Source organism: Narcine bancroftii, chromosome 7 (assembly GCF_036971445.1).
Source record: "Narcine bancroftii isolate sNarBan1 chromosome 7, sNarBan1.hap1, whole genome shotgun sequence".
Lineage (NCBI taxonomy): Eukaryota > Metazoa > Chordata > Chondrichthyes > Torpediniformes > Narcinidae > Narcine > Narcine bancroftii.
Window position 1 is genome coordinate 215,847,966 of NC_091475.1, and position 17,542 is coordinate 215,865,507.

A 17,542-nucleotide genomic window follows, 5' to 3' on the forward strand; every position below is an offset into this window, starting at 1 on the left:
CTGGAATCATTTTCAAATGACAATAATTAGAGTGATCCCTAAAAAGATAGAGAATCATTAAAGTCTTCATTTTATAGACCTATTTTGTTAGTAAATGTGGATTATAAAATTGTTGCCAAAAACCTTGGTAAATAGAATGACTAAACTGTTGCCAAGATTAATAAATATGGATCAGACAGGTTTTGTAAAAAAAAAGATAGCTGAAAATGTAGTTAGATTACTTAGTATAATTCACTCAGTGCAAAAAAAAAGGAGAATTGAGTGGTGCAGTGGCACTGGATGCAGAAAAAATGTTTGATAGACTGGAGTGGGATTTTTGTTGAAGGTGTTGGGAAAATTTGGATTTGGATTGACTTTTGTGAACTGGATTAAGGCACTGTATGATAATTCTAAAGCTAAAGTAGTGATTAATGGACAAATATCTGTTTCAGTTGGCAAAGTCAAGTAGACAAGGATGTCCCTTATTTCCAGCTGTGTTTATTTTAGCTATAGAACCACATGCAGAAGTAATTTGGAGTGATTTGGAAATGAAGGGATTTAGGATAGGTGAAGAATATCATAAAGTTAGTTTATTTGCAGATGATATCTTAATATACTTGACTGAGCCGAGACATCCTTGCGAAAATTGTATGTTAAATTGGAAGAATATGGAGCAGTTTCGGGATATAAAATTAATTGGAATAAAAGTGAAATTATGCCATTAACAGAAGGAGATTATACCCAATTTGAAAGAGATACCTAGTTTAAATGGCCAAAGACTGTTATGTATGTTTGTTCTGTGATGTTGCTGCAAACCCCGAATTTCATGACTTGTTTATGACAAGTGGACAGTGGAGAGTGAGGAAGATTACCATATCTTAAAAAGAGAGATAGGAAAGCGAGAGGAGTGGGCTGAGAAATGGCTGATGGAATTTAATACGAATAAGTGTGAAGTGTTGCATTTTGGAAAGGCAAATCTAAATAGGTCCTATACATTGAATGGTAGACAATTGAGGAGTGCAGAGCAACAAAGGGATTTAGGAGTGATGGTAAATAGTACCCTCAAGGCTGATACTCAGGTAGATGGTGTGGTGAAGAAGGCATTTGGAATGTTGGCCTTCATAAATCGGAGTATTGAATTCAAGAGTAGGGAGGTTATGATGAAATTGTACAAGGCATTGGTGAGGCAAAGTTTGGAATACTGTGTGCAGTTTTGGTCACCAAATTATAGGAAGGATATAAACAAAATAGAGGGAGTGCAGAGAAGGTTCACGAGAATGTTGACAGGATGTCAGGGTTTGAGTTACAGAGAAAGGTTGAGCAGCCTGGGGCTTTTTTCTCTGGAGCGTAGAAGATTGAGGGGGAATTTGATGGAGGTGTTCAAGATTTTAAAAGGGACAGAGAGAGTCAACGTGGATAGGCTTTTTCAATTAAGAGTGGGAGATATTCAAACCAGAGGCCATGGTTTGAGATTGAAGGGGGAAAATTATAAGGGGAACATGAGGGGAAATTTATTCACGCAAAGGGTGGTTGGAATGTGGAATAAGCTTCCAGCAGAGGTGGTTGAAGCAGGGACGTTATTTACATTTAAGGAAAGACTGGATAATTACATGGAGAGGAGTGGATTGGAGGGGTATGAACCAGGTGCTGGTCAGTGGGACTAGGAGGGTGGGGATTTGTTCCGGCATGGACTAGTAGGGCCAAACTGACCTGTTCTGTGCTGCATATGGTTATATACATCATATTTCTTGTAAGCTCCATTGTCTGTAGTGAAAGTGTCTCAAACTAATTGTAAAGACTTTGAGTGGTGAGACATCTCATGCAATCTTTCAGCCTTTATTAAGCGAAAGAGGTGAATAATATGATATTCTTTCATAAGTGCCTCGATTGGTCTTTTAAATTTGTGGAAAAACAGCTGGATATTGTTAATGTAAAAACACAGTGCTGGAGAAACTCAGCAGGTCAAACAGTGTCCTTTATATAGCAAAGATAAGGATACAGAACCAATGTTTCGGGCTTGAGCCCGAAAGGATTAGAAAATAAAAGGGTAAAGGGAGAGAGGGGTGGTCATAAAGACAGGAGGTAATATGTGGAGATGGGAGGGAGGACACAGCAGTGGGGAGGGGGGATAGCTGGGTGAACAGAGGGAAGGGTGTGGAGAGCTGACAGGGTGAACGTGGTGGTGTGGGGTGGGGAAGAAGCGCAGGTTAGCAGAAACCAGAAAAGTCTATGCTAACGCCATCTGGCTGGAGGGTGTCTAGACAGAAAATCAGGTGTTGTTCCTCCAATTTGTGGGTGGTCGTGGTATAATAGTGCAACTGAGGCCATGAACAGATGTGAGTGTGGGAGTGGGGCGCAAATCTGAAATGGTCGGCCACTGGGAGGTCCCTGTAACTGTCGTAGACGGAACAAAACTATTAAGCGAAGTGATCTCCCAGTCCGCACCCAGTCTCTCTGATGTAGAGAAGGCCACAACGGGAACATCAGATGCAGTAGATCAGTCCTGCAGATCCACATTTGAAGTGTTGTTTCACTTGAAAGGCCTGTTTGTGTCCCCAGCCTGTGGAGAGGGAGGAGGTGTGGTGTGGGTGCATGTGGCACCCCCTGTGGCCACAAGGGAAGATGCTGTGGGCATTGATTAGTGGAGAGGGATGAGTGCACGAGGGAGTCATGGAGGGAGCACTCCCGCGGAAGCCGGGGTGGGGTGGGGGGGGAAGGAGAAAAGATGTGTCTGGTAGTGGGATCTTTCTATAAGGGCTGAAAATTCGGAGGATAATGTGTTGGATGCGGAGGCGGTGGGGAGGTAGGTGAGGACAAGGGGAATCCTGTGTTTGTTGTGTCTGGGGGAAGAGGGGGCCAAGGCAGATGATTTGGAAATGGAGGGGATGCGGGTGAGGGCTGAATTAATGGCGGGGGAGGGGAAGCCACGTTTGTGGAAGAAGGCAGACATTTCAGAAGATCTGGACTGGAAGATCTCATCTTGGGAACAGATGTGGCGGAGAGAGAGAAATTGTGAGAAGTTAAAAGCGTGTTCGTTGTCTGGATTAGGATGATCCTAAAAATTGCAAACTGCCATTAGTTTAAATTGTTACCAGCTGGTGATGTCCATTGTTAATTCATGTCAATTCTTTATATTTTCCTGGCAGAAATTTCACAACTAAGAAAATAGTTTTGTGTCCCCAGCTGTCTTTTTTCAGACTCTGAAGTTTGAAGCCCTCTTGGACTGCTGTATTGCTCATGTCAGGGCCCCAAATGTTGCATTGATGGTGACAAAATGGGGAGAGAAATGGCTCGAGATTGCAAATCAGCACATGAGACTGTCAATGAAGTAGGGTACGAGCAACGATTTTGATTGTAGGCTTTCATCGAACACTACAGCACAGTACAGGCCCTTCGGCCCTTGATGTTGTGTCGACCCATATATACCTTTAAAAAATGTACTAAACCCTTCCAACCCCATAACCCTCTATTTTTCCATCCACGCACCTGTCTAAGAATCTCTTAGATGCCCCTAATATTCCAGCTTCCACCACCATCCCTGGCCAGCCATTCCAGGCCCCCACAACTCTCTGTGTAAAAACAATGTACCCCTGATGACTGCCCTAAACTTCCCTCCCTTCACTTTGTACACATTTCCTCTGGTGTTTGCTGATCCTGCCCTGCGAAACAGGCATTGGCAGTCCACCCTATCTATGCCTCTCATAATCTTAGAGACCTCTATCAATTCTCCTCTCATCCTTCTACGTTCCAAAGAGAAAAAGTCTTGCTCTGCTAATCTTGCCTCATAAGACTTGTTTTCCAATCCAGGCAACATCCTGGTAAATCTCCTCTGCACCCTCTCTACAGCTTCCACATCCTTCCTATAATGAGGTGACCAAAACAGAACACAATACTCTAATACCCCTTTTACACAGCCGTTAAAAGACAGGAATTAACTGCCTTTTAACCACTTACCCATGTTTTTTTTAATATAATTTTTTATTTTTCACACCATAAATCACATTAACCATTTTCCTTTTCACACATATACAATGTCATTTTCTCCCCCCCCTCCCTCCTCCCCTCCCACCCTCCCCACCTCCCCCCTCCCGTCCATTTAAGGTATAAAATCTAGGATACATTAAACCAGTCAGACAATGTTGTCATTCAATAAAAATACACCAGAAATTCCACTGAGTCCATTCTTTTCATTTCCTTTTCTTTCCGTTAACTTAGGTAGTGATTGTCCCCGGTAGGTTTTCGCTATTGTGTTTAATATAAGGCTCCGATATTTGTTCGAATATTTCAATATTATTTCTTAAACTATATGTTATTTTTTCTAATGGAATACATTTATTCATTTCTATATACCATTGTTGTATTTTCAAATTATCTTCCAATTTCCAGGTTGACATAATACATTTTTTTGCTACGGCTAGAGCTATCTTAACAAATCTTTTTTGTGCATCCTCCAAATCAATTCCAAATTCTTTGTTTTTTATGTTACTTAGGAGGAAGATCTCTGGATTCTTTGGTATATTGTTTTCTGTTATTTTATTTAATATCTGATTGAGATCTTCCCAAAATTTTTCTACTTTTTCACATGTCCAGATTGCATGAATTGTTGTTCCCATTTATTTTTTACATCGAAAACATCTATCAGATACTGTTGGGTCCCATTTATTTAACTTTTGAGGTGTAATGTATACCCTGTGTATCCAGTTATATTGTATCATACGTAACCTCGTATTTATTGTATTTCTCATCGTTCCAGAGCATAACTTCTCCCATGTTTCCTTTTTTATCTTTATATTTAAATCCTGTTCCCATTTTTGTTTAGTTTTACCATTTGTTTCCTCATTCTCCTTTTCTTGCAGTTTAATATACATATTTGTTATAAATCTTTTGATTATCATTGTATCTGTAATCACATATTCAAAGTTACTTCCCTCTGGCAAACTCAAACTGCTTCCTAATTTATCCTTCAAGTAGGATCTCAATTGGTAATATGCCAGTGCTGTATCTTGAGTTATATTGTATTTATCTTTCATTTGTTCAAAGGATAATAATCTATTTCCTGAAAAACAATTTTCTATTCTTTTAATCCCTTTTTTCTCCCATTCTCTAAAGGAAAGGTTATCTATTGTAAAAGGGAGTAACTTGTTTTGCGTCAATATTAGTTTTGGTAATTGATAATTTGTTTTATTTCTTTCTACATGAATCTTCTTCCAAATATTGAGTAGATGATGTAATACTGGAGAACTTCTATATTGTACCAATTTTTCATCCCATTTATATAATATGTGTTCAGGTGTCTTTTCCCCTATTTTATCTAATTCTAATCTAGTCCAATCTGGCTTTTCCCTTGTTTGATAAAAATCTGATAGGTATCTTAATTGTGCGGCTCTATAATAATTTTTAAAGTTTGCCAGTTGTAAGCCTCCTTGTTTATACCATTCTGTTAATTTATCTAGTGCTATCCTCGGTTTCCCCCCTTTCCATAAAAATTTCCTTATTATTTTCTTTAACTCCTTAAAGAATTTCTCTGTCAGTTGTATTGGCAATGCCTGAAATAGGTATAATATCCTAGGAAAAATGTTCATTTTAATACAGTTTGTCCTTCCTATTAGTGTTAATGGTAAATCTTTCCAATGCTCTAAATCATCCTGTAATTTTTTCATTAGTGGATAATAATTGAGTTTATATAGTTGGCCGAGATTTTTGTTTACATGTACACCTAGGTATCTTATTGCTTGCATTTGCCATCTAAATGGTGATTCTTTCTTAAATTTTGAGAAATCCGCATCATTCATAGGCATTGCTTCACTTTTATTTACGTTGATCTTGTAACCCGAAACTTCTCCATATTCCTTCAATTTCTTATATAATTCTTTTATTGATAGTTCTGGTTCTGTTAAGTATACTATAACATCATCCGCAAATAAACTGATTTTATATTCCTTGTCTTTTATTTTTATCCCTTTTATATTATTTTCTGTTCTTATCAATTCTGCTAGTGGTTCTATAGCTAACGCAAACAATAAAGGTGATAGTGGGCATCCCTGTCGTGTTGACCTGCTTAAGTTAAATTGCTTTGATACATGTCCATTTACTGTCACTTTCGCCAACGGTCCCTTATATAATGCTTTAATCCAATTAATATACTTCTCCGGTAAACTGAATTTTTGCAATACTTTGAACAAATAATTCCATTCTACTCTGTCGAAGGCCTTCTCTGCTCTAAAGCAACTGCTACTGTTGGTGCTTTATTCCCTTCTACTGCATGAATTAAGTTAATAAATTTACAAATATTGTCTGTTGTGCGTCTTTTTTTGATAAATCCAGTTTGGTCTAGATTTACCATTTTCGGTACATACTCTGCTAATCTGTTTGGTAATAATTTAGCTATTATCTTATAATCTGTGTTAAGTAAAGATATTGGTCTATATGACACTGGTGTGAGTGGATCTTTCCCTTGCTTTAGTATTACTGTAATTATTGCTGTTTTACATGAATCTGGTAAGCTTTGTGTTTTATCAATCTGGTTGATTATTTCCAGGAGGGGTGGAATTAATAAGTCTTTAAATGTTTTATAGAATTCTATTGGGAATCCATCCTCTCCTGGTGTCTTATTATTTGGTAATTTTTTTACTATCTCTTGTATTTCTACTATTCCAAATGGCTCTGTTAATTTATTTTGTTCCTCTATTTGTAGTTTTGGTAGTTCAATTTTAGTTAGAAATTCATCTATTTTCCCTTCTTTCCCTTCGTTTTCAGTTCGGTATAATTGTTCATAGAATTCTCTAAAGTTTTCCTTAATTTCTTTTGGATTATATGTAATTTGTTTATCTTTTTTCCTTGATGCCAATAGCATTTTCTTAGCTTGTTCTGTCTTAAGCTGCCATGCTAGGATTTTGTGCGTTTTTTCACCTAGCCACTTACCCATGTTAATGCAATGAACACAGGATGGGTGGGGTCATTTTTATCCTGATTATTATCTGCTAAGGTAGGTGGTCTCAAAGCCAAAGCATTTCAACCAGGCTTTTCTTGGTTCAGTGTGAATGACCCAACCAAAGTGTGGTCTCACTAGAGACTTGTAGAGTTGTAGCATGACCTCTCTTGAACTCAATCCCCCTGTTAATGAAGCCCAGCATCCCATTGGCCTTCTTAACTATCCCATCAACCTGTTTAGCGGCCTTGAGGGATGTTTAGATTTGGACCCCAAGGTCCCTCTGTTCATCCACACTCCAAAGTAACTGACCATTAACCTTGTACTCAGCCTTCTGGTTTGTCCATCCAAAATGCATCACTTCACACTTCCAGATTGAACCCCATCTGCCACTTTTCTATCCAAAATAGGCATCCTGTCTATATCCTCTTGTAGCCTTCAACAGACTTCAGCTCCATCCATAACTCCTCCAACCTTCGTATCATCTGCAAACTTACTAACCCATCCTTCCGCCCCTTCATCCAGGTCATTTATAAACATCACAAAGAGCAGGGGTCCCAGAACAGGTCCCTGCGGCCCCTCCACTAGTCACTGACCCCCAGGCAGAAAACTTTCCTTCCACTACTACTCTGCTTTCTTTCTACAAACCAATTTTTTTATCCACACGGCCAAGATTCCATAGATCCCATGCCTTATGACTTTCTGGATGAGTCCCTCATGGGGGATCTTGTCAAATGCCTTGGTAAAATTGACCACACCTACCACCCTACCCTCATTAATTTCTTTTGTTATCTCCTCAAAAAACTCAATTAAGCTTGTGAGGCACGACCTCCCTTCACAAAGCGCTGCTGACTATCCTTGAGTAGACTGGACTTCTCCAAATGCTCATAGATTCTATCCTTCAGAATCCTCTCCGCTGGTTTGCACCCACTGGCGTAAGATTCACCAGTCCATAATCCCCAGGATTCTCCCTGTTACCTTTTTTAAAAAAGGGGACTACATTTGCCATTCTCCAATCCTCCAGCACCTACCCTGTGGCCAAAGAGGATTCACAGATCATAGTTACTGCTCTTCTTTCACTTCCCACAGCAGCCTGGGTATATCATGTCCGGCCCCAGGGACTTATCAATCTTGATGTTTTTAAGAAGTCCAACACTTCATCTTCCTTAATCTCCACATTGTCCAGCACACAATTCCGACCTCACCGTAATCAAGGTCCTTTTTGTCTTGTGAATACTGAAGCAAAGTATTCATTTTGGACCTTCTCAGCCTCCTCTACCTCCAGGCACATGTTGCCTCTTTTATCAATTAGCAACCCCACCTTCATTCTCGTCATCTTTCTGTTCTTCACATACGCATAGAACACCTTCTCGTGCCCCCTTTGAGCTTTCCTAAGTTCCTTCTTGGCTTCCATGTATTTCTCATGAGCCCTTCCTGTTTCTTGCTCCCTATATTAAATGTATGCTTCCGTCTTCCTCCTGACTAGTTGCCTGACCTGTTTCATCAGCCACGGTTCCTTTTTTATGCCATTTTTTCCTTGTCTCAGTGGGACAAACCTATTCTGAACCCTGCTCAAGTGGTTCCCTAAACTTCCCCCATATTAGTTCAATGTTTTAACCTTTGAACATCTGCTTTGAATTTACTCTCGCTCGTTCCTGCCTCTCCCATTGTAATTAGCCCTTTCCCAATTTTAAGTACTTTTCTATTTTGACTGCTTTTATCCTTGTTAGGGAGTTGTGGTCACTCACACCAAATGCTCCCCCACCCAGAGATCCGCCACCTGACCAGGTTCATTCCTCACGTCCAGATCCAGTGTGGACTCTCCTCTTGTCGGCCGGTCCACAGACTATGTCAAGAATCCTTCTAGAACACACCTGCCCCATCTCTATCTCTTGCACTCAGGAGGGGTCGATCAATATTAGGGAAATGGAAATCATCTACAATAATCCTGTATTTCCTACCATTCCAAATTCTGTCTGCTTATTTGCTCCTCGGGGACCCGAGGGCAATTTGGGGACATACAGACCACTCCCTAACCCTAACCCAACCCTAACCCTAACCCTGTTTCTGACTTCCAGCCTCCTCCCTTTCTATAGCTGAGATACTATCCCTGACCAGTAATGGTCCCCACACCACCACCCCCCCCTACTTTTCTACCTCCCATCCTATACTTTTTAAAATGAAGTGCCACCCAGGTTCCGGCATCAGCCAATTCTGAAAGTTTCAGTAATGCCCAAAACATCGTAGTTCCATGTACCAATCCACACTTTAAGTTCATCCTATTTATTCCTAATACTCCTAGTGTTGAAATAGACACATTTAAACCCCTCTAACCGGCTGCCTTTATATTTGGACTGATTAGGGGTTTTGGGGGATAAGGAGCTGTGGTGAGGAGGGATTCTGGAAAGATGTGTACAATGGGTTGGTGCCTCGATTCAGAGGTGTAGATGGGAAAACCAAGATTTCCCGAGATTTCACATTTATTGTCAGAGTATATTCATGGCATCGTATGCCACCCCGAGATTCTTTTTGCTTTGGGTGAGGCAGAATTACCACTTATTGGTAGTGCAAAAATATGTACACAGCGTTACATGTAAAAAAATAAAGAACTTATCTAACTTCATGCTTTTCAAAAGCTCCCACACATCCACTTTCGTAATGTTTACATGCTGTGGCACCTCAGTCTGCCACAAGTCTTCCTCGCAATTACCAAGGTCCTTTTCTCTGGTGAACTCTGAAGCAAAGTATTCATTAAGGACCTTTGCTACCTTCTCCGTCTCCATACACACATTTCCACTATCCCCCTGTTGGGCCCCATCTTCACACCTCATCCTCTTGTCATCCACATACTTGTCGAATGCACACGGAGGAAACCCATGCAGCCACGGGGAAAACGTATAAACTCCTTACAGACAGCGCCGGTTTCAAATCTGGGTTGCTGGCAGTGTATTAACATGCTCATCGTTATTCTATCAGTGCCACCCATAAAGTCCTGTCCTGTTCAACCTTTCCCTGTAACTCAGTTCCTGAAGTCCAGGCAACATCCTAGTACAACTTCTCTGCACTCTTTCTATCTTATTGATGTCCTTCCTGTGGTCAGGTTAACTAAAACTGAACACAATGCCCCAAATTTGGCCTCACCAATGTCTTGTACAACTTTACCATAACATCCCAGCTCCTGTACTCAGAACTTCCCACAGACTTTCCAGTCTTAGCTGAGGCAACAAAGAGGAGGCAGCGAACAGTGGTGGAAAACAAGAAGAGAAAAACAAGGAGGAATCCTCCAGGGTGATGTTGAATGACCTCTGATGAGCTGTGAATGATTGACAGGAATCTATTACATTACAAAGCAATACCACCAGATCTTTTAACATTAGTTAATATTATTGTAATGCAGGAAGACACAGCACCAAATGTAGCTGTCACGGAATGATTTAATTACCCTGGCATCCATTCCACTTCTAATCAACTGTTATTAATATATAACATGGTGTTTGCACAACGTCCAAATCGCATAATGTCCTTTTTTACAAAGCATATCGTGGATGTTAAAGCGATGCATGACTGTACCTACAACCTCCAGTATGGCTTTGAACTGGGGGAAGGAAACTGGAGCCGCCAGGGAAAACCCACGTGGACATGGCAGCACGAAATTTGAACTATAGTCCTAATTGCTGGCTCTGCAATGCCGTTGCGCTAACCTATAACCATATAACCACTTACAGCACAGAACAGGCCAGTTCGGCCCTACTAGTCCATACCGTAGCAAATCCCCAACCTCCTAGTCCCACTGACCAGCACCCGGTCCATACCCCTCTAGTCCCCTCCTATCCATGTAACAATCCAGTCTTTCCTTAAGTGTAATCAATGATCCCGCCTCGACCACGTCTGCCGGAAGCTCATTCCACATCCCCACCACCCTCTGCATAAAGAAATTTCCCCTCATGTTCCCCTTATAATTTTCCCCCTTCAATCTTAAACCATGCCCTCTAGTTTGAATCTCCCCCTTTCTCAATTGAAAAAGCCTATCCACATTTACTCTGTCTGTCCCTTTTAAAATCTTAAACACCTCTATCAAGTCCCCTCTCAATCTTCTACGCTCCAGAGAAAAAAGCCCCAGTCTGCACAACCTTTTCCTGTAACTCAGACCCTGAAATCCTGTCAACATTCTCGTGAACCTTCTCTGCACTCTCTCTATTTTGTTTATATCTTTCCTATAATTTGGTGACCAAAACTGTACACAGTACTCCAAATTTGGCCTCACCAATGCCTTGTACAATTTCATCATAACCTCCCTACTCTTGAATTCAATACTCCGATTTATGAAGGCCAACATTCCAAATGCCTTCTTCACCACACCATCTACCTGAGTATCAGCCTTGAGGGTACTATTTACCATCACTCCTAAATTCCTTTGTTGCTCTGCACTCCTCAATTGTCTACCATTCAATGTATATGACCTATTTAAATTTGCCCTTCCAAAATGTAGCACCTCACATTTATCTGTATTAAATTCCATCAGCCATTTCTCAGCCCACACCTCCAGCCTTCCTAAATCACCTTTTAATCTACAGTAATCTACCTCACTGTCCACAACACCACCAATTTTTGTGTCATCCGCAAACTTGCTTATCCAATTCTCCACCCCTACATCCAGATCGTTAATATATATAACAAATAATAGTGGACCCAGGACCGAACCCTGAGGAACTCCACTAGCCACTGGCCTCCAATTGGACAAACAATTTTCTACCACTACTCTCTGACACCTCCCATCCAACCACTGCTGAATCCATTTCACTACCTCTTTATTTATATCTAATGCATCCACCTTTTTTCCTAACCTCCTGTGGGGAACTTTGTCAAAAGCTTTACTAAAGTCCAAATAGACAACGTCCACAGCTTTCCCTTCATCAACCTTTTTTGTAACCCCCTCGAAGAACTCAATCAGGTTTGTCAAGCATGATCTACCCCTGACAAAACCATGCTGATTACTCCCCATCAATCCCTGTACCTCCAAAAATTTGTAAATAGCATCCATCAGAACACTTTCCATCAACTTGCCCACCACAGACGACAGACTTACAGGCCTATAATTCCCAGGTTTGCATTTGGACCCTTTCTTAAACAGAGGAACCACATGCGCCACCCTCCAATCCTTTGGCACCACCCCCGTGGCCAGTGACATCCTAAATATCTCTGTTAATGGCCCCACTAACTGTCCACTAGCCTCCCTGAGTGTCCTATGGAATATTTTGTCCGGTCCAGGAGATTTATCCACCTTTATCTTTTTTAACACAGCCATCACTACCTCCTCGGTTATCCTTATATGCTTCATGACCTCCCCACTATTTTTCTTTACTTCAACTGGTTCAACATTTTTTTCCCTAGTGAATACTGAGGCAAAGAAATCATTCAAAATTTCCCCCATTTCCTCAGACTTCTCACTCAGCCTACCCTCGCTATCTACAAGGGGTCCAATTTTATCTCTCACTAATCTTTTACTTTTAATGTACTTATAGAAACCCTTTGGATTTATTTTTACTCTATCAGCCAAAGCCTCTTCATGCCTTTTTTTGGCCTTTCTAATTTCTTTCTTAAGATTCCTTCTACACTCCTTGTAGTCCTCCTTCAACTTCTCAGCTCCCTGCTCTTTATACCTCTTGTACACCTCCCTTTTTCTCCTAACCAAATTTCCAATATTCCTCGAAAACCAAGCGTCCCTATAACTTCCAGCCTTTCCTTTGATCCAGACTGGGACATAACTACTCTGTACCCTCAAAATTTCTTTTTTGAATATCCTCCATTTTTCATTAACATCCTTACCCGAAAATATCCTGTCCCACCCAATACTCCCCAAATCCCTTCTTATTCCTACGAAATTTGCTCTTTTCCAATCCAGAACCTCAACCTCTACCTTCTTATTTCCAATCTCTTAGAACACTTTCCAATAATTTACCTACTACTGGAGTTAGGCTCACCAAACTGTGGTGGGGGAGGGGTGTGGGAAAATAAGGTGGACTGTGCCAGTTCTTTATAATTGTTATATATAGAGTTTTTTAAATTTTTGTCTCCTACCCACCTTGTGCAGGAGAAGCATGAAGAAAAAGGCCAATTTTACCTGTCCTTTTAATGGCAATTGTGCAATTACAAAGGATAATAGAAGACACTGCCAAGCATGTAGACTCAAGCGATGTCAAGACATTGGCATGATGAAAGAATGTAAGTATTTACACTTTAAACATGAGAAGATTTTAAATGAAATTCAGAATCAGGATTTATTGTCATGAACAAGTCACAAAATTTGTTGTTTCGTGGCAGCGTCACGGGGCTAATATTCATATAAACCAGCTTCAGCAATAAATAAAATAGTGCATGAAAAGTCCAAGTGAGGCAGTGCCCTTGGTTCATGGATCATTCAGGAATCTGATGGCAGTGGGCAACAAGCTCGTCTTTAGGCTCCTGTACCTTTTCTCAGTGGTAGCAAAGTGAAGAGGACAAGGCCTGGGTGGTGGGGGTCTTTGAGGATAGAGGCTGCTTTTTTAAGGCACTGCCTCATGTAGACGTCCTTGATGGAGTGAAGTCTGGTGCCCGTGAAGTCGCAGCCGAGTGAACAATCCTCTGGAGTTTATTCTTGTCCTGAGAGTTGGTACCTTTGTACCAGCAAGAATGTTCTCCATGATACACCTGTAGAAGTTTATGAGTCTTTCGTGAGATACCGAAGGAAGGGATAATCTCTTGGAATTGCTGTGAAGAGCCAAATGTACCTGTGGTTATAGGTGCTTAATATTTCATCTGAAATCCTTGGGACCAGACACTTTTCAGATTTTGGATTTTTTTGGACAATAGAATAATATTAAAATGGCGGTACTTTTAAGTAATTGTGGTGGGGGGGGTGGTCGTGGCAACGTTGGATGGGGTGAGGTGGTAAGTGAAGTGTAATAAAGATAGACTGCTCTCTTCCCACCGCCCAAGTCCCACTCTCGCTCTCTCCCCAACTGAATCCTTCTGCCGCTCTCTCCCTGCTTGAGTCCTGCTGCCGCTCTCTCCCTGCTTGAGTCCTGCTGCCGCTCTCTCCCTGCTTGAGTCCTGCTGCCGCTCTCTCCCTGCTTGAGTCCTGCTGCCGCTCTCTCCCTGCTTGAGTCCTGCTGCCGCTCTCTCCCTGCTTGAGTCCTGCTGCCGCTCTCTCCCTGCTTGAGTCCTGCTGCCGCTCTCTCCCTGCTTGAGTCCTGCTGCCGCTCTCTCCCTGCTTGAGTCCTGCTGCCGCTCTCTCCCTGCTTGAGTCCTGCTGCCGCTCTCTCCCTGCTTGAGTCCTGCTGCCGCTCTCTCCCTGCTTGAGTCCTGCTGCCGCTCTCTCCCTGCTTGAGTCCTGCTGCCGCTCTCTCCCTGCTTGAGTCCTGCTGCCGCTCTCTCCCCAAGCCATTCCCTCTGTCAAATACCCTTTCAGCACGGTTGCTGAAGTTCTGCTGGAGGACAATCCCTGTATTTTTAAGTACAACATATAGTAAAACTTCAAACTTAAATTGTCTCAAAGTAAGCTAAACACCTGAAAATATACTGTATAAAATAGAGAGTGCAGAGAAGGTTCATGAGAATGTTGACAGGATGTCAGGGTTTGAGTGACAGAGAAAGGTTGAGCAGCCTGGGGCTTTTTTCTCTGGAGCGTAGAAGATTGAGGGGGGATTTGATGGAGGTGTTCAAGATTTTAAAAGAGACAGAGAGAGTCAACGTGGATAGGCTTTTTCAATTAAGAGTGGGGGGATATTGAAACCAGAGGCCATGGTTTGAGATTGCAGGGGGAAAACTATAAGGGGAACATGAAGGGAAATTTCTTCACGCAAAGGGTGGTTGGGATGTGGAATAAGCTTCCGGCAGAGGTGGTTGAAGGAAGGATGTTATTTACATTTAAGGAAAGACTGGATAATTACATGGAGGGGAGAGGATTGGAGGGGTATGGACCGGGTGCTGGTCAGTGGGACGAGGAGGGTGGGGATTTGTTCCAGCATGGACGAGTAGGGCCAAACTGGCCTGTTCTGTGCTGTATATGGTTATTTGCAGCAAAAAATGTTTGGTGTTCAGGTAAAGGAATAAGCACCTGTACCAATGAAAAAATTAAACCCCTGTCAGGTTTTTTCCCCTATTAAGAAATTCAATCAACTTCTTGCTCACTGTTAATGTTGCAGCAGATCCTTATTGGGGTTAACAATATAACAATTACAGCACGGAAAGGGGGGCGTGGCAAGATGGCGTAAGGATCAGACGTGCGTTCCAGTCCTCTCCTGACTCTATCTTATTGTTTTGTTTAGAAATGCCCGTTAAAATTCTTTAAAAGTTTAGATAATTTCAGTGCTGTTAATTTAACTTATGATGCTACAATTGGTGGAAAAGAGCAAAAAAAACGACAACAGATCATCAAAAAACTACATTTTCCAAAAGTTCAAGTTTTGGAGCCTACCTCCAGGAAAGACACCGGGACTCAGCGTGAAATGGATCCCAGGAGAGAGGTACAGTGTTCAGATGTAGAGCTCTATGTTACATCGGTAGAGCCCCCTAAAGAGAGCGCCAAACAGCCTTTAGAACAAAGAGTTACTCAAAGGCATTTGTCAACTGTAGAGGTGGCGCTGCAAACTGCATCTCTTGAGATACAAGAACCTATACAACTTGATGTACTGGGAGAATTTAATACATTATGGACTGGGGAAAACCCCGGCCAGCGGCCTCCAGTCATTGCTGGAAAGGCTGTGGCTGGGGTTTCCACACGTAGTCATACTACAAGGAAGGCAACCAGAATGAAGGAAGGAATAGAAGATCCTTTGGAGAAGAATCAGGAATCTGTTGAGTCAAAATCTCTTCCAATTGAAAAGATTTTTGTGAATCTTGAATCTAAATTACCTTATACAATGCAGGGATTATCCAAGATTATGACTGAACTTGGTACTAGGTTTAATACTTTGGTGAAAATACATTCTTAACAGATGGCTGAGTTTGGAGATTTTAAGCTTGAAGTGAGAGATAAATTTAATTCGTGTGAAGAAGATATAGACGAAATACGGGATCAAGTATTTGCTCTATTCCTGGGTTTCGTTGTTTTAGGTGTGATAGAGTCGGAGGGGCAAGAGGAGGTGGGGTTGCATTGCTTGTCAGGGAAAATATTACAGCGGTGCCTAGGAAGGATAGATTAGAGGGCACATCCACGGAGGCTATTTGGGTGGAACTGAGGAGTAGGAAAGGAGAGGTTACACTTGTAGGGGTGTATTATAGACCACCCGGAGGGGACCGAGACCTAGAGGAGCAAATCTGTAGGGAGATAGTAGATATTTGTGATAAGCACAGGGTTGTAATTATGGGAGATTTTAATTTTCCACATGTAGATTGGGAAACACATTGGGTTAGAGTTTGTGAAATGTGTGCAAGATAGTTTTTTACAACAATATGTAGAGGTGCCGACCAGAGAAGGAGCAGTGTTAGATCTACTGTTGGCAAATGGGATGGGTCAAGTGACGGAGGTTAGTGTTGGCGAGCACTTCGGGTCCAGTGATCATAATCCCATCAGCTTCAATGTCATTATGGAAAGAGAGAAGTCAGGGCCAAGGGTTGAGGTTTTTGATTGGGGAAAAGCTAGATTTGAGGAGATGCGAAAGGACTTGCAGGGTGTGCATTGGGACAATTTGTTTTATGGGCAGGATGTAGTAGAGAGATGGAAGTCTTTTAAAGATCAGATTTTGAGAGTGCAAAAGCTTTATGTTCCTGTTAGGTTAAAAGGAGGGGCAAAAGGTTTGAGAGAGCCGTGGTTTTCAAGGAATATTGGAAACTTGGTTCGAAGAAAAAGGGAGGCATACATTAGATATAAGAAGCATGGAGTTAAGGGGATGTTTGAAAGATACATTGAATGTAAGAGGAATCTTAAGAGAGGAATTAGGAAAGCTAAAATAAGGTATGAGGAAACTATGGCAAGCAGGGTGAAAACTAATCCAAAAGAGTTCTACAAATATGTTAATGGTAAAAGGAAAGCTAGAGACAAAATTGGTCCCTTAGAGAATCAGAGCGGAAAACTGTGTGTGGAGCCTAGAGAAATGGGGGAGATGTTGAACAGTTTATTTTCTTCGGTATTCACTAAGGAGAAGGATATTGAGAGATGTGAGATAAAAAAAGCAAATTGGGTAAATATGGGGAATATAGAGATTACAAAAGATGTAGTTCTAGGGCTTTTGAAGAATATAAAGGTGGATAAGTCTCCGGGACCAGACGGGATCTTCCCCAGGACATTGAGAAAAGTGAAGGAGGAAATAGCAGAGGCTCTGGCAGTAATTTTCCAAATGTCATTAGATATGGGGATAGTGCCGGAGGATTGGCGCATTGCGCATGTGGTTCCGTTATTTAAAAAGGGTTCAAGGAGGAAGCCTGGCAACTATCGGCCTGTAAGTTTGATGTCTGTGGTAGGTAAATTAATGGAGAAAATCCTTAGAGATAGTACTTATAAACATCTGGATAGACAGGGTCTGATCAGGAGCACTCAACATGGATTTGTGGGAGGAAGGTCATGTTTGACCAATCTGATTGAATTTTTTGAAGAGGTGACTAGGAATGTGGATGAGGATAGCGCAGTGGATGTTGTCTATATGGACTTCAGTAAGG

At 41.6% G+C, this 17,542-nt stretch overlaps 1 protein-coding gene across 5 annotated transcripts in view; it reads left to right on the plus strand.

Moving 5' to 3' along the window:
* Positions 1-17,542, plus strand: part of LOC138739718 (vitamin D3 receptor-like) — a 334,532-nt gene that overhangs the window by 195,476 nt on the left and 121,514 nt on the right. For all 5 annotated transcript variants that reach the window (XM_069892319.1, XM_069892320.1, XM_069892321.1 and 2 more), the window contains one exon: positions 12,999-13,129. In XM_069892319.1, coding sequence (XP_069748420.1) covers positions 12,999-13,129 — 131 coding nt within the window. The remainder of the gene's footprint in view (positions 1-12,998; positions 13,130-17,542) is intronic.